This window comes from Triturus cristatus, chromosome 10 (genome assembly GCF_964204655.1).
Source record: "Triturus cristatus chromosome 10, aTriCri1.1, whole genome shotgun sequence".
Classification (NCBI taxonomy): domain Eukaryota; kingdom Metazoa; phylum Chordata; class Amphibia; order Caudata; family Salamandridae; genus Triturus; species Triturus cristatus.
In genome coordinates, this window is record NC_140593.1 from 873,770,123 (window position 1) to 873,793,622 (window position 23,500).

Sequence of the window (23,500 nt, forward strand, 5' to 3'; positions counted from 1 at the left end):
AGATATCACTCTGGGGGGCTCTGTCTGCGATAACGTATTTTACAAAAGTGTGAGCTTTTAGAAATCAGCTAAACAATCTCCATTACTGTGAGCTTTATGAATATGACAATAGCATATTTAGCATCGCATAAAAGGTTCGCAATAAAGCACAGATACAGTAGAGCATGTCATTACGAAAACACTTCTTAACTCTAAAGATCCCTTTGATCAAGAGCCAAGTGCGGACTAGTGCAGGAAGTCTAAAGACAGAACAGAAAAGGAACACAAAGAGAAGGATAACCTGAGCCCGCTGGGAGCGCAGCCATGTATGAAGCTGCCTGTGTTATTAAAAATGTATCTCGTCCCTAGGGGACGGGGTGGGTCACGAAATTAGGTTCAAATCTGCATTTGCCGTACAGCGGTTACAAACATTTAAATTATTTGCAATCGAGAGTTAAATATAGCCATCAACGAACTACAAAAAAAACCTTCCATCCGTCGATAAAATAAACAACACCAGGTGATGAAAGGAGAGCGAATGGGTCGTTACCTAGTGACAGAAGCGTCTGGTAATTGTCAGTCATGACGTCCTTGTAGAGGTCCCGCTGCCAGCCGGCCAGGTTCCGCCACTCCTCCTCCGAAAAGTAGACCGCGATGTCACTGAACGTCACCTGGTCCTGGAAGCACAAACGCCACACACTGTTACCGAACGACACTGCACCAAGTCTAGTTTCAGTAGTCGCTCTCGAAGTCATGCATGGTCATCTGTGAGAAGAGAGGTGCATTTGTACAGTAGGCGTGGGGGGCAGAGCTGAGAAGATGTCAAGAGACAGTTCCATCTACAGGGATAAAAGGGGCGGGGCATAAACATGAGGCAGGGGACATACTTCTGTGGAACAGAGGCGTGGACCGCAGAGGCAAATGGGCGGAGCACAAAGACGCGAGGAAAGAGCAGACAGTGAGGCCTGTAGGCAGCAGATAAGTGGAGCGAGCCAGGTAGGTGCGTGGGGTGATAGGGAAGGCTGTAAAGCCAAGGAATAAAACAGTGGCAGAACCGGTACGCAGTGGCAGGAGGCTGGGTTGTCGAGCGGGGAGGGACAAACCGTGAGAGGGACATAGCACGAAGTGATGCGAAATAGCAGGAGCACGTGCCACTACTGTTAACTGTTTAACAATTCCATAACTTTCTACAACCGTTTCCTCACTTTTTTTTATTTTTCTCGGTTTACCGTAAAAGCATATGTCGATTGCACTGTAAGGGCTAAGCTAGCATTTAAAACCGACATTGCCTTAATTTTGACAACGCTAGTAAACAAGCATTTGCAATGCATTTGGTCCTGTAAGTATTTAGCAATGCAGCACATTATTACACATTCCTGCTTATTAAAAGGGATATTTTAGGAGTTGGAACATGAACGGCATCCTCATACCATATAGAACAGGGCGAAAATACATATTTTATTGTATCACCGATGGGGTGGGGCTGTAGAAGAAGAACTAGCACTTAAACTTAGAAGTTGGAGCCTAATATTGGTCAAGAAGATGGATTATTATAGGAACTTTCTATGAGATTTACCAAGGGCTGACAATATCCTAACCTCTGTAATTTTTGAAAGGTGGATAGCTGTATAACAACTGTGTTCGTTTTTAGCAGATGAGTGGAGGCCTAGAAGCAGTCCTATACAGCAATTGAACACCACTGCTTTAAAAAGTGAAACTTGTGTTTTTTTTCTCTCCAGATTCTGCAATAAATGTGAATGCGTATTCGCTTATAAACATCAAAAGCAATCGAGCAACAAAATAAACATTATCTGGATTTGTCGCTAAAGGGTCCTTAACTACCTTCCACTGCCTATAGCAATCAGATTGCTACTGGGCAGCCAAGTGTACCTCCACCAATCCCAGCCTGGTGCCTATTTCGCACAAAAAAGGCGGCTGCCCAGAAAATAACAATAAGGACAGCATTTGTCAGCAATTTTCGTATAATAATTACATCATGCTTATAAGCAGTAAAATTAAGGTGCCTTACAACAAATGCATAGTATTTTTTCAACGTGTTATATATATATATATATTTTCACTGAAAAAAACATAGGTTTCATGCACGTTATAGTTAAAAATTAGCATTTAAAAAACCTTAGAAATTCACTGAAAAAACCATAGGTTTCAGGGGCGTTATAGTTAGCTGGACATTTCCCTCGTACAAAACCCTAGAAATTCCCCCGTTATAGTTAGTTCAGCTAACTATAACTCGCGCCCTCGCAATGCACTGCTGATGATGTCACATATTACATCACTCATGACATGGTCAGTGACATCACTGATGACATCACTAATGACATCACTGATGACATCATCCAGTGACTGTGAGTTTCTAAAGTTTAAATACGCTTTAATATATATAGGGAAAGGCGTGTTGAAGAATGAGTGGGTGTATACGTGTCTGACTGGATGATTTACTAGGTGTGTGACTGACTATAAGTGAGTGATTAAACAACTTACTGAATGCATGGGTTAGTGACTAAACTGTGAATGTCTGTATTCATCTGTCTGTTGGTGTGTAAGCGGCTGCATGGGTTTGCGAATTGCTGCATGAGTGTCGATATGGGTTACTGATTGGTTGTCTGAGTATCTGTATGGGTGCCTGAGTGTTTGTGTGGGTGGGTTGTGTATGACTGTGCAAAGATGTGTGAGCGGGTGATTCACTGAGTGCATGGTTTTAAGAGTGCATCTGTGATGGACTGTATGGTTGGGTAAGTGTATGTATGGGTGTGTTAGTGGTTGAATGTATATCTCAGTGGTACATGTGTGAGTAACTACATATGTGAAAGGCAGTATATATGTGTGTAAGAGTATATAACTGGCTATATGTGAGAGTGTGTGATTGTGAGAGTGGCTGTATGGATGAGTGTGTGCTTGAATCAGTGATTGTATTAGAGCGTAAGAATGTGGTAGTATTTTTATGAGTAAGTGAACTTGTGTGTGTATAACTGTATAGGTGAGTAAATGGGAGAGTGATTAATTATTTGCATGACTGACTAGGTGTGTGAGTACCTCTATGGATGAGTGGCGGTTTGTGAGTGTCTATATAGGTGTATAAATGCATATGATAGTCCTGTACTGAGTGACTGCAAGTATGAGTGACTGTACAGGTGGGTGAGTGGATGTGTGTGTACACCTAAGAGTCAATGAGTGGATATGTAGTTATTGGTATTGGAGTATCTATGGTTTTGAGAATGGCCGTCTGAAATTTTGAGTGGGTGTATCAAAGGTTATATTAGGGTGTGAGAAAAGGCACCAATTTATCACATGGATGATGTCATCAGTGATGTCATTTGAGATGTCATTTGAGATGTCATCAGTGATGTCACTGACCATGTCATGAGTGATGTAATATGTGACGTCATCAGCAGTGCATTGCGGGGGCACGAGTTATAGTTAGCTGAACTAACTATAACAGGGGAATTTCTAGGGTTTTGTACGAGGGAAATGTCCAGCTAACTATAACGCCCCTGAAACCTATGGTTTTTTCAGTGAATTTCTAAGGTTTTTTAAATCCTAATTTCTAACTATAACGTGCATGAAACCTATGGTTTTTTCAGTGAATATCAAAGGTTTTTTAATTGCTAATTCCCAACTATAACATACCTGAAACCTATGGCTTTTTAAGTGAATTTCAAAGGTTTTTTAAATGCTAATTCCTATCTATAACTTCTCTCTTAAGCTATGATGTTTAATGATTTTCATAGGATTTCTAAATCTTTATATTTCAGTGTGTCAATTCTTTTAATTATGTTTTTTTATATTGTTTTTTCACCATTTTTAAACTTTTTTCTTCCAATTAATTCTCTTAAAAATTAAAAAATATTTGTTTTTAAGGATTTAAAAAAATTTTGTAAATTTCTTAAAACTATTTTTTATATTTTGTAAACTATATTTTTAATACTTGTTATTTTTTTTTTACAATTTTTTTGGGATACACGCACCCAACGTGTTAGGAACCACGCACCCTACGCAAGAGAAATCGTGCACCCAACGCGATAGGATGCGCGACTCCTAATTTCACCGTAAAAAAAACCCAGCCGCTATCACTAATTTTTATTATCCCCGGAGACCACATCCCCCGGGGCTCATAAAAACACGTTGGGGACCGTGGGGGGAGCCCCAACGCCCCCAGCCGGCTCCCCGCGTCCTTCGGGAGCCGGCATTGCTTTTCCACATGGGGAGCTGCTGACATGCAGCTCCCCGTGTGGAAAAGCAATATGTTTGGATTTTGAAAGAAAGAGCAGGTTTCCCTGCTCTCTTTCAAAATTTAAACGAAGTTTGCTATGGGAGGGCGGGAGACCCCTTTTAAATTGTTATGCATTTTGCCCCCGGGATTTGGCACTCCAGGGGCTAATTATTAAGGAAGCGCGTTTTTTAAAAATTTTTTACGGCCCTTAAAAAAAGGGGGCCCGGGGGGTTTCTACCCTGCCCCCTTTACATCTTTCACACACTTATTTCCCTTACTTCCTCAGCCTCGCTTCTACTGAGGCACAAAATGGCTGCCAACAGTTCCTGGTTTCGAATATTGACAGACACTTGACAGCCAATTAGCATTCAGCGCGTGATTGGGAGGGTGCCCGCACGGTTCGAAGAGGGTGCGCGGATTCTCCGAGGCCATAGATATATATGTACTTTTAACTGTAATTTTCTCAGAAACTACTGAACGGATTTACACCATTTATGCAAAAGGCACGAGTCTAAACTAAGGACTATCTCTTTGGCAAATTTGGTGTAATTCCGTTCAGCAGTTCGGGCTGTAGCTGCGTCAAAAGGTCCTATGGGAAATTACATGGGGAAAACGCATTTTGGGACTCCCCTTTTTTCTCGGCCCCCGCTTGACGAATCACCACGAAACTTTCAGGATAGGAGCGGACCTGAGCTGGCCAAAAGTTTGGAAAATTTCGAGAAGATTCGTCAACCGGCACCAGACTTATTGAGAATAGAATGATGCGGATTTCCTATGGAAAATAGGTCCTAACTCGCCAGTAGGTAATATATGGAATATGCTACTTACCAGTATGCATCTGTTCTTGGCATGTAGAGCTGCAGATCTACACACTTGTGCATAGATCGCCATCTGGTGTTGGGCCCGGATGTTTGCAGTTGTTTTTCCTCTTGGAAAGTCTTTGGAAGTCACAAGGTCGGTGACTCCTCTTTTGGATCGTATTGCGCATGGGCTTCGGCTCCATCCTCAGATTGTTTTTCGCCAACAGGGAAAGATGGAGCGTAGTAATAACAGGAAAGATGCCCATGTGTGTTGTATCTAAATAAGATGAACTGGAACAGATAAAGGTAGCCGGGGAGGCGGGTGGGCGTGTGTAGATCTGCAGCTCTACATGCCAAGAACAGATGCATACTGGTAAGTAGCATATTCCGTTCGAGGCATATGAGCTGCAGATTACACACTTGTGCATAGATTATATAGCAGTACCCACCCTTAGCGGCGACCACCCGTATCTGTGGCAGTGGTTTGAAATAATGTTTTGAGTACAGCCTGGCCCACACTAGCTTGTTGCTTAGTTTGCACATCTACACAATAGTGTTTAGTGAAAGTGTGCGGTGTTGACCATGTAGCTGCTCTGCAGATATCATCTAATGGGATGTTCCCTAAAAATGCCATTGAAGCCCCTATTTTGCGTGTAGAGGGGGCTTTAGGGGGAACGGAAAGCGTTTGTTTTGCATTGTGGTAGCAAATCTGAATGCATTTGACAATCCACCTAGCTATCCCCGACTTGGAGATGGGGTTGCCCTTGTGTGGTGAAGAGAAAGAGACAAACAGCTGTTTGGTCTTGCGGAAAGGTTGTGTTCTCTGTATGTAGTAGAGTAAGGCTATTTTGACATCTAGTGTGTGAAGAGCTCTTTCTGCAACGGTTTGTGGTTGCGAGAAGAAAACTGGTAGTTCTACCGCTTGGTTTATGTGAAAGGGAGAAATGACTTTAGGGAGGAATTTTGGGTTGGTACAGAGAACAACCTTGTTATGGTGCATTTGCAGAAAAGGTTCTTGAATGGTAAGTGCTTGTATCTCACTGACCCTTCTGAGGGAAGTGATGGCTACAAGAAAGGCGGTTTTCCATTATAGGAATTGGAGTTCACATTTGTGCAGAGGTTCGAAGGGAGGCCCCATTAGTCTGGTGAGAACGATGTTTAGGTTTCACACAGGTGAGGGTGGCAGTCTGGGTGGAATTATCCTTTTAAAGCCTTCCATGAAGGCTTTAATGGCAGGTACTCTAAAGAGTGACAGATGTTGCCTGTTTTGCAGATAAGCTGCTATGGCTGTGAGGTGCAGTCTAATAGACGTATAGGCTAGATTGCATCTTTGCAGGTGTAGTAAATAGCCTATGATGTGTTGAATGGACACATCTAGGGGATTGATGGTATTGTTGTGACAGTAGACAACAAAACGTTTCCACTTGGCGGCGTAGCACGCTCTAGTGGTGAGTCGCCTAGCTTCTTTGATGACGTTCATACAGTCAGGGGGAAGATCGAGGTAACCGAATTCTAGGATTTCAGGAGCCAGATCGCTAGGTTGAGCTGAGCTGGGTCCGGGTGTCTGATCTCTCCATGGTTCTGGGTTAGGAGGTGTGGAGAGAGGTGTAACTTTTGGTGCGGTACTACAGATAATTCCAGCAGTGTGGTGTACCACGGTTGTCTGGCCCAAGTTGGAGCTACTAGTTTGAGAGTGAGGGAGTGTTGTTGTAGTTTGCGCACCACTAATGGATTGAGTGGGAGAGGCGGAAAAGCGTACACAAATTTGCCTGACCAGTTCATCCATATTGCATTGCCTTTGGACAATGGGTGTGGATATCTGGCGGCGAAGCTTGGGCATTTGGCATTTTCGTGGGTGGCGAAGAGGTCTATCTGTGGATGTCCCCACAGTTGAAAGTATGGGTGAAGAACTTGTGGATGTAGTTCCCACTCGTGGATCTGTTGTGTCTGTCTGCTGAGTAGATAGGCCATAGTGTTTTGGACTCCTGGGACATGTTGGGCTAGGAAAAAGATTTTCTGGGGTATGGCCCATTTCCATATACTCTGTGCTAGCTGAGAGAGCGGTGGAGAGTGTGTACCGCCTTGTTTTTGTATGTAGTACATGGCTGTCATGTTGTCTGTGCGGACTAGGACTGCCTTGCCTGAAATCTGTGTTTGGAAGGATTTCAGGGCTAAGAATAATGCTAGTAACTCCAGATGGTTGATGTGGATCAACTTTTGTTGAGGTGTCCATCTGCCCTGCATGGTGTGATGTAATAGGTGTGCTCCCCAGCCGGAGAGCGATGCGTCCGTTGTAAGTATTATCTGAGGAACCGGGTCCAGGAACGGTCGTCCTTTGGAAAGGTTTTTGGTGGTCCACCACTGCAAAGAGCGATGTGCACGACAGTCTACCAACACCAGATCTGTCAATTGACCCTGGGCCTGGTTACCTTGGCGCGCTAAGCACTCTTGGAGAGGACGCATCTGGAGTCTTGCGTGAGGTACTATGAATATGCAAGAGGCCATCATCCCGATTAGTTGCATAAACACTCGAGCTGGAAGGGAGTGTTGCGCTATAAATTTTGCGCGTAGAGCCTGAATGCTTGTGATCCTGGCCGGACTGGGGTAGGCTAGCGCTTTTGAGGTGTCTATGGTGGCACCGAGGTATTGTTTTACGTGGGACGGTTGCAGATGGGACTTTGCGTGGTTTACCGTGAAGCCTAGTTGGTGAAGTAGCTGGATAGTGGCATGCGTGTGTTGTACACACTGGTTGTGTGAGATGGCTTTTATTAGCCAGTCGCCTAGGTATGGGAAGACATGGATGCAGTGCTTAATTTGTAAAATATGAAGTCCAGGTGCTCAAATGTTTGTCAGAGGCCACACCTACTTTTCGCCGGCTTCACCCACTTCCTCCACTGGCTCCGCCCACTTATTACATTAGCTTCACCCACATCCTCAACTGGCACTGGTAAAAGTCAGATGTAATACCCAATCTGAATTGCAGCAAGGGAGCCTTCCTCATAGTAAGGTTTTGATTGGAGGTTCCAAACTTACACATTTGAAAAAGAAACTTCAATTTAATGACTTTAGGGAGTAAGAAATGGAGGCCTAAAGAATTATTGAAAGGTTTTGTTGCAGGCCACACTAGAGAAATATTTTTGCTCCAGAGCAAAATAGAGTACATTTTCAGCAAGACCTTGACCTAAAAGTTACAAATATCGCTCAAAGGTGTTGAACAATCATGGACGTGTAATGCCCTGTTTGGGAGCTTAATATAGCGGGTGATTTAATAAAGGGTGTTGATTCAGCTCAAAACATATGATTCAGACAATCTTGATACACAAATGGGTGCAAGGCCTGATATTTGTGTGTATATCTCGTCTCCATTGCTTGATTTTTCTCGCCAGAAGTTGTAATTCCTAGTCACTGGAATGACAATCATTATTGCACTGAATTGAATGAAATTATGAAATAGACACTCATTGGAATCTGAAACCTTGGTAGCTATGGAGCAGGTGTCAGTGTCACTGGGCGAAGGGTGCACTGCAATGAGAGCAGAAGGACTTCACTACCTGCAAATAAAACTCTCCACTGTGAGCCCTGCAGCAAGAGAAGAGCACTTCCATCTAGGCCTAGCTGTTCCCTATTTACTCATCCCCAGCCTCTGCTGCGAGGTAACCAAACTGCTTCCTACCCCTTTCATTTGATCTCACGCTGGCCAGTAGTGTGTGGAAAAAGTAAGGAATCCAGAAAGAATTTTTTTTAATTTTTTTATTTTATTTAGAAATGTATAAAGCGCTCAGCTACCCCCGACGGGGGTGTCCCGGCGCTGACAACGTGAGAATAAGAAGGTCAGGGAGGTTGAACTGAAGAGGAACGAAGAGGCTAGGGGCGAGAGAAGAACCATGTCTTCAGTTTCCTTCGAAACAGAGGCTCAGATGTCAGAAATCTGAGTTCCAACGGTAGTAGATTCCACAGTCTGGAGGTGGCCACGGCAAAGGCCCTGCCGCCCATACGAGCCAGGCGGAAGCGTGGGCAGAACATAAGGCGAAGATGGTTAGATCTCAGATCCCGCGTCGCCTGAGTCAACCTGAGTCTATGCATTAGATATGCAGGCCCTCGGCCATTGAGAGCTCTGAAGGCAAGGACTAGAGCTTTAAATTGAATACGATGTCTCACTGGAAGCCAGTGTAGTTTGGCCAAACAAGGTGAAATCGAATGGCGATAAGGAATGTTACAGATCAGCCTGGCAGCCGAATTCTGTACTGTCTGTAAACGATTGATGAGGTACACTGGGGCCCCAACGTACAATCTGTTAGCGTAGTCCAAGTGGGATGTTATTAAAGCATGGACTACAGTTCTGCGGGACTCAAGAGGTAAAAAAGGGATGATTTTTTTAATCATTCGGAGTTTTCCAAAACAGGATGATGAAACTTTATTAATTTGGGTTTTACAAGAAAGCGCTGTATCAAATTGAAAGCCTAAATTGCGGGCAGCTTGAACAGGCACCGGGGGAGGATTAAGTTCAGATGGCCACCAAATGTTGGGAGGGATGGCAGATTTCTGATTGAAAAAAAGGACCTCCGTTTTATCAGCATTCAATTTTAAGTTGTTAATAGACATCCAGGAGGCGATGTTAACCAGGCATTGGCGGAAATTAGCTAAGGAGCTTTCGGAGTGATCCTTGAATGAGAACACAAGCTGAGTATCATCAGCATAAAAGTGAAAAATGAAATCCATATTGTTTAATATGCTTTTATAAATTAGATATTGATTGGCTGAGGGGAGCAGCACTGTATATGAACAATATGAGATTTTTTTTCTCTCAAGTCACTTGTTATGCAGCATTAACTCACTGGGGTAGTTGGGTTGGAACTTGGAAGTCTGTTACAGACTCATGGCTGTGACTGATTTCATATAGTATGGGTCCCCTCTCAAGCATTATTTTTCTGAAAGCATCACTACATCACACTGGCGTGTGCCACGCAGTGTGATACACTTCTGTGCTTTTCATGTCCTTTTAGAGATGTCTGTCTGTGATTGTCCAAGTGAAGTTAAGTGGGCCAACATTTAGCTTATGTGATTAGTCTAAGCTTTTCCTCCGATTTAATTAAGCAAAAATCGCTCTTGATTCGTATTCACACAGACCATGCTTGCTCCTTGAATCAGGAGTTGGAAGGGCCATTATTGTCTATTAATTTTTGAGACTGTGTTTTTGCATATTTTAATTTTTATTTATAATTTATGAATTTTGTTTTCTCTATCATAGAGATTGCTAGGTATTAAGGGATAAGTTACACGTGACTCTTTCTAACTCCTGCCTGGCCTGGTTCGGTATGTGGATTTTTACTTCATAAAAAAGTAATGATAGAAACTGTTTAATTTCAGGTGGAATGTCTTGTCCTTAATTGCACATTCTACATTTATATCAATTATTTAAATCATTAATATTCCCGGATAGAGACAAAACCCTTCTATGAGAACAGAGGTTTAAACAAAATGCAACATTCAGTTTGTTTTTTAAACAAAGACTAATTAATATGCTGAATAATTCAAATTTTGTTTTATGCTCAAGTTTCATTGGACTGATAAGATTTCCTGACCCTTGATTAGCATTGGAAGGGCATGCAGAGCAGAGGATGACAGTACCGAGTGTGCTCCGAATCCAAACTCAAAGTCTGAGCTCTGATTGACTGGCAAAAGAGATGAAAATGCTTAACATCAACAGCTATTGCGCGCCCCCAGGTCCCACAGCACTGCAGATTTAAAGTATCTGGTCACCACAGTACTGCCACACTCTGCTAAACTCTGCACAGAACGGGTTTCCAGGGCCTCGGGCCATCCAGCAAATAAAACACAGGCCAAACCTGGCCAGCAGCGGGAAAACATCACTTAAGCTAAACACACAATGAATGAAGTCAAGATAAACATCACCCGCAAACTAAGTGAGAGAGGGCATGCAGAACCAGATGGAATAGCCCGCCGCTCGACAGGTCCGTACCCCATGTGACATCAGGAGCCAGTGACCACAACTGCACCGCTGCATGCACAAACAACCACGAGGCTTGACGACGACGGTAGGATAGAAATATATGTTCAACTGGCGCCTGCTGCCATATTGCAATGCACAGTAGGATAGAAATATATGTTCAACTGGCGCCTGCTGCCATATTGCAATGCACACCGGGGAGAGATGAAAAACGCAATGAAAAACAGTACATTTTTATGAATAAACGTTAGGGGTTAAGTTAAAGGCCCTGTTCTTCCAGCTTCCTCCTTCCAGCATTCTAATTGCACACAGTGCCGGCGCCGGAGATATGATTTCTCAGAGCAGGCCTCGGTTTCGGTTCACTTCCCTTCATACCAAGTAAGTATGTTTATTAGTAAGCAGCATTGGTTTGTCTACTTACGGTAACTGGTGCTGCTTTTCTTAATAAGCCTGCTGCCTGCCCTCAACGTCGACTGAACTTCTGGTGATTTCTGGTGTGCGTGTGTGCCAGGGCGTGGTGTTTTCAAAAAGGTCTACGCACGCTGCGCACAGCCCCTACCCGCGCCCCTACCCCAGGCAGAACCAAATCTAGCCCAATCAGTGTACCGCCCACCGGCAACACTGAACTAAGAGCGTTTTTTTATTTTATTTTTTTGTTGCATATTTATATAGAGCGAACTCGACCCGAAGGTATTGGAGCGCTTTACATAGCACCGTATTTACATTACATATTCAGGCACGGGGAGATTAAATGATTTGCCCAGACTCACAGGATGTGGACGCGAACTCGAGGCTCGAACCCTGGTTTCCTGCACCAGAGGCACTGGCGCAACACACTTCACTGGGGACTCGGGAGACAACAAAGTCGTTAACAGTGAGTTTGAGCTAATTATATTTACTTTGGCACAATACCATTTGACGTGCAGAGGCGAGGTATAGACCCGGCCCTGATAAATAAGTGTCGGTGCTAAGCACCGGAAAGCACCGGCACTAATTAAGCACTGCATGGATGTGTTGTCTCCTGAGGTGTGCTGCCACGACTGCTAGGCACTTGGTGAATACCCGTGGTGCTGTTGTGACTCCGAATGGGAGTACCTTGAATTGGTAGTGTTGGTTGTCGACTACAAATCTGAGGAACTTCCTGTGAGCGTGGTGCACAGGAATGTGGAAATACGCGTCTTTTAGGTCTAGAGTGGCCAGGAAGTCGTTTTGGGAGAGCAGGGGAAGTACCTGCTGAAGTGTCACCATGTGAAAATGGTCTGAGTGTATGTATGTGTTTAGGAGCCTGAGGTCTAGGATGGGCCGTAGAGTCTCGTCCCTTTTTGGTATGAGAAAATATAGGGAGTAAACCCCCAGATTTCGTTGTTTGGCAGGAACGTGTTCTATCGCCCCTTTTTGTAGGAGGGAGATTACCTCCTGCTTTAGTAATGCTAGATGGTCCTGTGACATTGGGCGTTGTCTGGGTGGAATGTTTGGGGGGGTAGACATTCGCTCTAGGCAGTAGCCTGACCGAATTATTTGTGTCACCCATTTGTCTGAGGTGATGGTAGCCCAGACATGAAGGAAATTTTGGAGTCTGCCATCGACCGGAGTGGGATGGTCTGGGGGCAACGGAGGGAAGTCATTGGGTAGGTGTGGAGGCAGAGCGGGCGATGTATGTTTTGCCTCTGCCTTTATTATTGTTGCCCCTGTAGCCGCCTCTTTGGTAAACCCTTGTGAAGGTGGATTGGGTAGGAGTTTTGTATGACGTGAAAGCGGTATCAGAGGAATAGCCTCTGGATGTGCTCCGAAAGGAGGAACGGCGAAAGGAACGCCTGGGAGGGTGTGATTGTAAGGCTCCCATAGATTTCGCCGTGTCGGTGTCTTTTTAAATTTTTTCTAGGGCCTCATCCACTTTTGGGCCGAACAGATGTTCCTGGTCAAAGGGATGGTTCAGGATGGAAGCTTGCACTTCTGGTTTGAATCCTGAGATCCTGAGCCAGGCATGGCGACGGAGGAGGACGCTAGTATTGATGGCCCTGGAGGCGGTGTCTGCTGCATCTAGGGCACAACGGATGGAGGTATTAGTGATGATTTTACCCTCCTGAATTAACTTGTTTGCCCCGTTTTTGTATTTGTCAGGGAGGTGTTGCATTATGGCTTCTAACTCGTCATAATGGGCCCTTTCATATCTAGCCAGTAACGTTTGTGTATTGGCGATACGCCATATGCTGGCAGCTTGGGATGCAGTGCGCTTGCCGGATGCGTCCAAGAGTTATGACTCTTTCTCAGGTGGTGGTGCATCGCCTGACGCCTGGGAGTTGGCCCTCTTCCGTGCCGTGGACACTACCAGGGAATCTAGTGGGGTTGGCCCTCTGATGTAGGAGGGATCTGTAGGGGCGGCTTTGTATTTTTTGTCAATGCGCGGGTTAATAACCCTGGCTCTGACTGGGTCTTTAAAGACCTCTGGCGCATGTTTTACCACTCCTTTGAGCATGGGCAGTATGGAGGTGGCTCTATGCGTGGTGTCGAAAGTATCGAGGAGGAAATCCTCCTCCACGGGGACGTTTTGGAGATCTACCCCGTAATAGTGTGCAGCCCTCTGGAGTAGATGGTTGAACCCCAATGAGTCTTCTGGTGGGGATGGTCTCGAAGGATAGAGATCATCTTGTGGGACGTTAGGGATGTCGGGTATGTTATAGTCGTCCCATGGGTCTTGGGAGCCTGTGGGAGTGGGGTCTCCTGTAGGTAAATCATGGGGCCCGTCCCCCATGTCATCATATGTGTCATGATCATCATCATCCGGAGGGTGTGTTGGGGAATGATGAGGAGGGGGTGGAGGGGTGGAAGAGGTGGGGAAGGCATTCTGAAAGGTGATGTAGCAGAGTCCTTCCTCTTTGGAGGTGGAGCTGGGGTAGGTTTTTCCAGCGGTCTCTTTTTGATGCTGAGCATCAAATGTCCGGTTTTGGGATCCTTGGTCAATGTCTTGTGTAAAGAGTTCTTCTGAAGGTGGTTTATCCGTCGGAGCCGAAGGCGTCGGGGACGTTGGTTTTCTGGCTTTAGTGTCCTGTTTGGAAGTATGCGGCTTGGAAAGGGCTTTTTGTTTGGTCGGTGCCGAGATGGGTTTCGGCTTCGAGATCTCGGTGCCGGTGGCCTTGTGTGCTTTTGTCGGTTCCGGGGATGGAGTCGGTACTGAGGAGGTGGAACTGGGTTTCGGCACCGAGTGTTTCGGTATGGGGCTCGGTGCCGAAGAGGAGGCCATTTTCTTTTTCGGTGTCGGTGCGGAGGAGTGTTTGTCGGCACCGACGGTGGGCTGGCTCGAGCCAGAGCCGACGGAAGGCTTAATCGGCTTCTTTACCGGTCCCGAAGGTGCGGTGTGAGAAGCAGTGTCTTTGGTCTTACTTAACACGGAAGCGAAGGCGTGACCGAAGCCTTTTTCGGTGCCGGAAAGGGTGTGGGGGGGGGGCAAATTGGTACTCACGACCCTCTGTGCCGAAGTGATGTCCTCCACATCTGAATCGCGGCTTCGGAGGCGCTGACAAGGCCCTCGTCGGTGTGGTGTTCTTCTGGAGCATCTACGCCCTCTCCGAAGATGTCATCTGGAATCGCCGTCGACAAGTGCGTCATGGTCCTTCTTGCTCTTCGGGCTCGAATCGTTTTCTTGGACCGGAAGGACTTGCACGCTGGGCAGTCTCGAGCCTCGTGTTCAGGGGAGAGGCAGAGATTACATACTTTGTGAAGATCGGTGTGGGGGAATTTGGACCCACATCGAGGGCACTTCTTGAAGGGAGTACTTTCCATGAGCCAGGACCGGAGCTTGGGTAGGCCCGAAGGCCGGCGTCAACGACTGGAATCGAAGGTGTTGATCGATGAGAGCCGCGTCGAGTGTGGAGATCGCGACCGAAACAATACCGCGAATTGGGGTGAGGATTGCGCGTCGATTGAACTGGAAACCTGTTCAGAACCGGAGCGCGAAGATCACATCCGAGCCCGATGGCGGAAAAAACTGAGGATGGAGCCGAAGCCCATGCGCATTACGATCCAAAGGAGGAGTCACCGACCTCGTGACTTCCAAAGACTTTCCAAGAGGAAAAACAACTGCAAACATCCGGGCCCAACACCAGATGGCGATCTATGCACAAGTGTGTAATCTGCAGCTCATATGCCTCGAACATATATATAATCTCCTAATACAGTAGGGAAATGTTTTAATATGCAGTTGCGAGTGTTTAACTAATCTGATTTCCCTTACTCGACCACAATGGTCCACCACGTCCTTGTTAAAAAGAAATGAAGTTCTACTTCTGGGAGAATTGTTTACGATATATATGATAAAAAAAAGATAAAGGATCAAGATAGGCAGAAGGGATAGTGGAAGTTAATAGGAAGGAAGGGTTTGAGGGAAGGAGGAATTGAGGAATCGGGAAGAGATGGTTGAAGTAATGAAGAGTGGGAAAAGGAGGGAGGGTTAGGAACAAAGGAAGGTAAGAAAAGTAGAAAGGAAGGAAGAAAGGAAAAGTAAGAGGGAATAAGGAGGCCAAAAAGGAAGGGAGTAATGAGGGAATAAGAAGGAGAGAAAGAGAAAGGAAGGAATGGTGTGTCGGAAGGAATTATATAGGGAGGATGGGTGGATTCATTATATTTCTAGAGCTCCCTTCTGGCTTTCTTTGAAACTGTTGTACAAGTAGAGGCTGAGAAACATGGCAGGCGCCTTCCAGTAATGAAAACATATTCCAAAATACAGGCCACGTTTGTTTTTTTAAAAGGGCTATGTTTGACTTAATCAAGTGCTTTTAGTGTTATGAATTTCCTGGACAAAAGGCAGCCATGATAACAATGAAACTTTTTGGTTTCCATTCAAGTTTTTTTTACTTAACACCTTTTGTGATCATGGCACGAGGTTGGGATGGAAGCATGCATGGCTGTTTAATACACCAGCTGCCCCCCCTCCCCAGCAAAAAGACAGAGATACTGTAGTCAACAGCAGCCCGGTGTAAAAAGCCAAAGTGCTCACTCCATTCAGACTCACGAAGCATGAAATAAGTTTCCAAAAGAAATCAATGCTGTACTCGGAATTCAGACATATTAATCCCAGCAGGGGAGTTCCAACAAAATATGGCTGGCAAAGTAAATAAAGTCACTGCATTATTCTAGACAAAGCCAGCACTTTGCTAACGGAATTGCAGGAAGGTAGGCAGTACACAAACACATCCGGCACAAAGTGGCAGAAAGATATAAGTGTTTCCCTTACCCCTTGCTCGGCTAGACCTGAAACTCTAAGAGCGAGAAAAGAATTGTGGAAAGAAACCGAGAGTGGCATACCACAAGAGAGTGTCGGAATGAAAGATTTTGGGCGAGTGCGCCTGCAAAAGGTTGCGCTTGAAGGAGACTAGAAGGCATTACACAACCCGGACAGGTAGAAAGCTGTATAAGACTCCACAATTAAATATATGCATAAATAAAAAGAAAAGGGAGCGCCGTGTTTGTCAGGGGAAAGAGGAAGAATGAAACCAGAAAGCCACAGAATGGAAAGAATATTGGCAGGGCTCGGATCAGTATTCATGCCAGCAACCTCCCAGCGCACTCGAGTGAAATGCACCCTACGTGAAGTCAGCTCCAACTTGGCTCCTGCACGCAGCTCTCGAGCTTCCAGCTAGTAACATGCACCACAGAACTCACTGCGCCGTCCTAGTCATGAAGTGCGTTGTACAAAGGTCCATCGACAAATTCTTTTACCCCGGTTAAACGCCTCGGAAATGCTGTATGAACCCACACATGAACCTGCTTGGCATCCAGGGGTGGAATGTAATAAATCTAGAGGGGTTTAAGCTGCACACGGCTTCTCCGAACTTCGCTAAGTGTAAACTATTTTTACGATTTGCAACAAGTAAATATGCTCCGGAGCATGGCATGGCTTTGGTTATGAACATAAATTAACAAGCATTTGCAATGCAATAGGACTCGCATTTACGCAAGACCTATTGCATTGCATCACGGACAATGGTGGGGGGGGAGCACGGACAACGGGAGTGCAGTCGGGGGAGGGGGGAAAAGGGGGCGAGAAGGCATGGACAAAGTAATACTCACAGTCTAAATAACATGTACCGTACTCACTTGAAGTGAAGGGGCCAGTAGCCATGGGAGGGTACAAATGACGACATGGCCATAATAAGGAGGGACTAACAAGCCTCATAATCAATCAGACGGTGGCATTTACGAAATACAATGACACAAGCCAATTAAAACAAGCATTGGCATAGCCAATAGGTCTCGCGTTTGGGACCTTATAAGTGTTTAGCCATGCAACAGTAGTATAACTAAATACTTATAAGGTCCCAAAAGCGAGACCTATTGGCTATGCCAAGGGTCCGCGAAAGTGAAAGTATTCACGTTCAAGTGAGGCGCGCGCGCCCGTGCACATGCACTGTAGCTCTAGACTGGCCTGGTAGCACTTTTTGGAGCCCTCTCAATAAGTCTCGCCAGACCAGCGCATGCGCTGGGTCAGGCGAGACCTAAACATGAGCGTAGAGTGGGCAGAGCTTCCACGGAACTTCCACTCCATACTCCATTACTGTATGCCTCGCAGAGCGAGCAGAGAATGCGCGATGCCGCTATAGGCTCGACCTAAAAATGGGAATAGTCAGCAACAAGATTGGATATTTTCTCCTATGTGATATAAAGGTAAAAGAGCAAGTACAAGTATACATCACTTCAAAAGTATTTCAGCCCGGCTTACACAATTTCTAATTGTTTATTAAAGCAAACAAAATAGGCAAGTAAAAAAAAAAAAAAATACAAAAAGGTATGTAAAAACTTCGTTCAAGTAGAAGCTCAAAACGAACAATTGCACAGAATCTCTGCGTGAACAAATGCCCATGTTTTTTCCCTGCAGAAAAGCGACTGACCTAAGCAGGAGACAGAAAAGGGAGACAGGAAAACACCACAGGTAGAGTGGCGTTACTGGAAGGACGAGGAGGAGGAACGGGCGGGGGCAGATGGTCCTGGCATTCCATGAGCAAATGTCTTGCCCCACCTCTTGTGTCTACTACCAGTACAGCCAGCAAAACAAACACTGACCTCCCTCTCAACCTATGAATAGTATTTGTTCTAATTTATATTTCGTGATTTACTTACTCTTGCTTTCCCTAAGAGCATTTACTTTTTCCACGTTGGTGTGTTTCTGCAATTTTTTCATGCAACATATTACTTGCATAGTGTGTAGTGTGGGCCAAACAGAGCTTTGGAGTTTAGGCTGAATGCAGTGCAAATTTCTCAGTGCCTGTAGTTGGTCATAAAGTGGCTTGTAATATATGCTCACCCAATTCTTAGTCTCTTTGCAGAGGCCACAGAATAATGGTCCAGTGTGACAACTGTAATTTTATGATTATATGCGAAAGTGTCTGAAGGAGGTACACAGCTGTCAAAATAATGACGAGGAAGAAAATACAGTGCTTACAGGTGAGTGGGTGCGTTGCAAGGCCGCAACTAGACCTGAACTTCAGGGGGGACCTACATGCCAACCAATAGAGGCGGGCTAACACTTCAAACAATGGGGCAGAGCTATCCTTAGAGTCAATTTTGCAAACTAGAGTGATAAATAGTGCATTTTAAACATGCTTGTCAAACCGAATACAATTACAACAAATGTTATAATACATTCGACAATGTTTATAGGCCACTGACAGCGACTTTGATTACTGATTTGCGGAGAGGGGACTCCATCGCAGTGGCAATTGAGTTCCCTTGCTGCCAACAAAGAGATCCACCCTGCCCGATTTAAATGCGGGCAGGCAATAGGATTGGCTACAGTGGTGTCTACGCCATCATCGCCTTAGGCAAACTTCTTAGATGGCCTGATGGAATGAGACCGTCTAACTAGATATATATTTGCGAAAACAGAATGGGCAGACACATACCATTTTTTTTCTGTCAGTCACCACTAGGCAAACCCTGGCGGTAAAGGATAGAAAAAACAAATAATGCCCTCCTTGCCACGAGAGATGACTCCCATGGCAAGGGGGCATTTTCTTTTTTATTTAAAAAAAAGAAAGTCCTGCTTTGGGATTTTCGTGTAGAAAATAAAAAAAAGTTAGGTACAAGGCTCCATCATGTTGACAGAGCCCTGTACCAAACTGCAAAAAGCACTGACAGGACCCGCTACGACAGCAGTTCCTGGAAATGCTATAGAAATGACTGCCAGCTTGGCGGTCATTTCTAAAGCTCCGTTAGGGTGATGGAGTAATTTAGTGACAGGCCATCCGTCAGAATATAAATAAGACCTAGAGCGCTTTAAAAAGGAGAATGAGCAATTTGACAACGAAAAAACAGATTCACAGAATTTAATATAAAGAACTTTAAAACTAGTTTTTGCAAAGCTATTTCAAGACTACTTTTATGAATTCCCTCTGAAATGACAGTGAGCTTGCAGAAAATGTTTTTTTCAATCTTTAGAAATAAGCTCCTGCCTGGCTGTTGTCCAAAGGTCCATGTTCATTCTGCTCATCGGTATGTTGCAACGTATGCTTGTTTGAGGCCGCTCACAGGTAGAGGTGTCAGAATGTTGAGCTTAGTGGGTTAACACCCCTGATTACGGGATGTGCGATGGCAGTCACAGGTTTGATTCCTAATGTACCTTTTGTTCCTTCTGACACTGAATAAGTGAGTGAAAAATCAGTTGGCAATATTACCACCTGTACATTTCTCTGCCAGGAATCTGCACCATCCAATATCAAAATAAAATGGTTGGTGTTAGCACACCATATTGAGCTTTTTAGTTTTTTTTTTAGTTTACTTTATTTTTGCATAGTTACCGAAAACCATTGCAATACAAGCCTTAAAAAAAGTTGAAATAAAAAAAGAAAAAGAAAAATTTAAAAAATGAATATCCAGTGTTGCTTCATCAGCCATTACCACCTTTTTTGAGCACCAGGTTATAGGAAGTGAGATATCTTCAAGTAAAATCAATTAAAACCCAAGTTATAAAGGTGCTGGACAATTTAAAATCAGAGTTAACAATACTGGCAATGATGAAAGTCATCAGTTCGCAAGGTAAAGTGCAGTGTAGTCATCGCTTATTTGCTCCTACCAGACTTGCCCAAAGACCAGTGTCATATTGAGCCTGCTCTTCAATTGTTTGAGCCTGTTCCGAGTTTATTTAATAAAGTGCTAGTGGTCCGTCCTTGATGTGGTCAGGAAAAGAAACTTCTTCCCATCTGCAGACCGCCGAGCAATGCCAGACCTTCGTCCTTATGTTAAATATATTAAAGTTTCGGCATTTTTTGTTCGGCCAGCATGAGGTATTTTACCAGTCTACAGTTCAGTTGTGTGTTCTCCGGGTTTAGGTAGGCCAGCACCGCTTGCCTCCTGGTGCGGATGCCTTTCTGCTTAAGGGATGCTTTTAGGAGCTTTACTGTTCTTGATGCAATTCCTTGCAAGAACAAATTAGATGTAAAATATCTCCTTGCTTCGTGTTACACAGCCTGCGCGTGTCTTGTGCTGTTGCCCTCAGCCATGGTGGAAGATGCTGAACACACGGAAGGATGCCCAATCTATGCCTTAGAAAATTCATTTTTATAGCTTTGGGATAGCCTTGATTAAAGAATGTTTTTGGTGCAAGTGATTTGTAGGAGTTCAAGGTCATCCAGGCATGAGATCTATTTGCGAAGTTTGCCTTGTCCTCCATCAGGGAAATTTGTTTTATGCATTTCCAGACCAGTTTTTTAAAGGTTAGATGGCCGAGTTGTGTGTCCCAAAGTTCCTTGAGCCGGGTAATTTCCAGGGCTGTCTGAAGATAGCTTCTCGCTTGGGAGGATTCCCTATTCTGGATGTCATGCCACAGCTGATGATTTAGCATGTTTGTAGTGGCGCTTCTGATCTTATGCCAGCAGATGATGTAAGATCCTTGCCTGGCCAAGACTTGTTGTGAAAGACCGAACTCCAGCCTTATTTGAGCCTGTGAAGTGTAGTGCGGGAGGCAGAACATGGTCCTATATGCTTTGACCAATATGCTGTCCAGGACCTTGGCATCTTTCCCCCGCATTGTCTCACTGCCATAAGTAATCAAGGGGAGTAATTTAGCCTGGACTACCTTCAGAAGCGGGCTCAGTGTCGGCCCCATCAATTTATTTGCAAGGTTTTTCCATCGATAGAGATATCAACATCCCTTTCCTTCTTATTTTCTCTTTCTGGTGCATAAATGACCCTTCCTTGTCGATTAGAACTCCTAAGTACTTGTAGTTGTGAGCTGATTCAAGTTTTGTGCCGCCCAAAAACCAATTCCTCTGCAGGTTCTTTTTGTTGTTTATTGTCAGTAACCGAGTCTTACTCAGATTTATTTTTAAGTTGTTTTCTGTGGCGTAGTTCTGCATTTCCGTTAGTAGATGTTGAAGACCAACGTAAGTATGACTAAGCAGAACTATGTCGTCTGCGTACATAAGATTGGTCAATGTTTTGCCACCTAGCTTGGGTGAGTGGGAGTTACAGGCCTCGAGTGCCTTTGGGAGGTCGGTCATGAATAGATTAATCAGGGTGGGTGGGAGCACACAATCCTGTTTCAGTAGTTGTGGGGACTTTTGAGGAGATGTCATGCCACAGCTGATGATTTAGCATGTTTGTAGTGGCGCTTCTGATCTTATGCCAGCAGATGATGTAAGATCCTTGCCTGGCCAAGACTTGTTGTGAAAGACCGAACTCCAGCCTTATTTGAGCCTGTGAAGTGTAGTGCGGGAGGCAGAACATGGTCCTATATGCTTTGACCAATATGCTGTCCAGGACCTTGGCATCTTTCCCCCGCATTGTCTCACTGCCATAAGTAATCAAGGGGAGTAATTTAGCCTGGACTACCTTCAGAAGCGGGCTCAGTGTCGGCCCCATCAATTTATTTGCAAGGTTTTTCCATCGATAGAGATATCAACATCCCTTTCCTTCTTATTTTCTCTTTCTGGTGCATAAATGACCCTTCCTTGTCGATTAGAACTCCTAAGTACTTGTAGTTGTGAGCTGATTCAAGTTTTGTGCCGCCCAAAAACCAATTCCTCTGCAGGTTCTTTTTGTTGTTTATTGTCAGTAACCGAGTCTTACTCAGATTTATTTTTAAGTTGTTTTCTGTGGCGTAGTTCTGCATTTCCGTTAGTAGATGTTGAAGACCAACGTAAGTATGACTAAGCAGAACTATGTCGTCTGCGTACATAAGATTGGTCAATGTTTTGCCACCTAGCTTGGGTGAGTGGGAGTTACAGGCCTCGAGTGCCTTTGGGAGGTCGGTCATGAATAGATTAATCAGGGTGGGTGCGAGCACACAATCCTGTTTCAGTAGTTGTGGGGACTTTTGAGGAGAGGTGGGTGCCCCCTAGTTTCACCTGCACCCAGGTATCTGTGTGGAGAACTGAAAGAATGTTTAAGATAGGCTGTGGGATGCCCCAGAGCGCCAATTTCCCCCACAGTCTGCCCCTCTCCACGTTGTCGAAAACAGCACTGAAGTCGATATAATATAGATGTAAGGGTAGGTTAGAGGTTTTTGCTGCGTCGATCAGTAGAGAAATTGTGAGAATATTTGTTGATGTACCAGCCATTTTGCGGAAGCCGGTCAGGTTCAGCGGTATTATCTGATTTGCCTCTGCCCAGGATGTGAGCTCCTTTAACATGATGCCTGCAAAGTATTTTGCTTCATTATCTATCAGGGCAACTAAACGGTAGTTACTAGGCTCGGCCTGGTCTCCTTTTTTATGAATTGGCACGATTGTAGAGCCCTTCCAGGATTTGGGTATTCTGTTTAACAACCTGACTTCCAGAAAAAGAGGTTGCAGAGTGTCAGCCCAGTCCTCCATCTTTGCTTTAAACAGTGCAGGCGGGATACCGTTCAGTCCCGGAGCCCCTTCTTCCCTCCCTTTGGCGATCTGCTTTTTTATTCGGAGTGTCAGTGGGCTGCTTGCTTCACGTGTAGTGATCACGTGCCGTATACACAAGGTGCTTAGCACGCTTTCCCCTTCTTCTTCCACCAAAAGAATGGGTGAGTGTGAGAGTGCTGTGAATGAGGGACCACTAGGGGGCGAGCGTAACATCAGGCACTACAGGTCCCAGAAGCCTAATGTTCATTATACCGAAAGTAGAATCCGGCGCTTCGGCCCACACAGAAGCTACAAAGCCCCTCCTCTTCAGAGGATTGGGGCTTGACAAACTTCCCTATTGCGTCCTGAGTTCCGGTCAGAGGAATTTTTCCCCGCCGGAGTGCCGTGGCTATTGGTTCCCGTTTTCAGGCTGATGCTCCTAAGTCCCCGTGTTCCCGTTTCCAGACTGCAGCCGCTGTGTGGCTTTCCGTCCCAGATCTCTGGCCAGTGGAAGGTGTTCCCCACCGGAGAGCCGAGTCTCAGAGTTTCCTGTTTCCAGGCTGCTGTCGCTGAGTAGACAGAGACCTTTACTTTTCCTGCCCTCGCGTTGCGAGTGTTCCGGATGCCTATCCAGTGAGTGAACTGGAGAGGCGTGTGGTCTTCGTTGCAGGACAAAGTTGCAATTTAGCGCACGCTGATTTCAGGTATTTAGGTTTGG

General features: G+C 45.2%; 1 protein-coding gene across 4 annotated transcripts in view; it reads right to left on the reverse strand.

The window, feature by feature from the left end:
* The window catches only part of LOC146796148 (uncharacterized), a 202,819-nt gene that overhangs the window by 110,425 nt on the left and 68,894 nt on the right, over positions 1-23,500 (reverse strand). For 3 of the 4 annotated variants that reach the window (XM_085628539.1, XM_085628541.1, XM_085628542.1), the window contains one exon: positions 530-656. The exons of the other annotated variant lie outside the window; for it this stretch is intronic. In XM_085628539.1, coding sequence (XP_085484665.1) covers positions 530-656 — 127 coding nt within the window. The remainder of the gene's footprint in view (positions 1-529; positions 657-23,500) is intronic. 4 annotated transcript variants of the gene reach the window in all.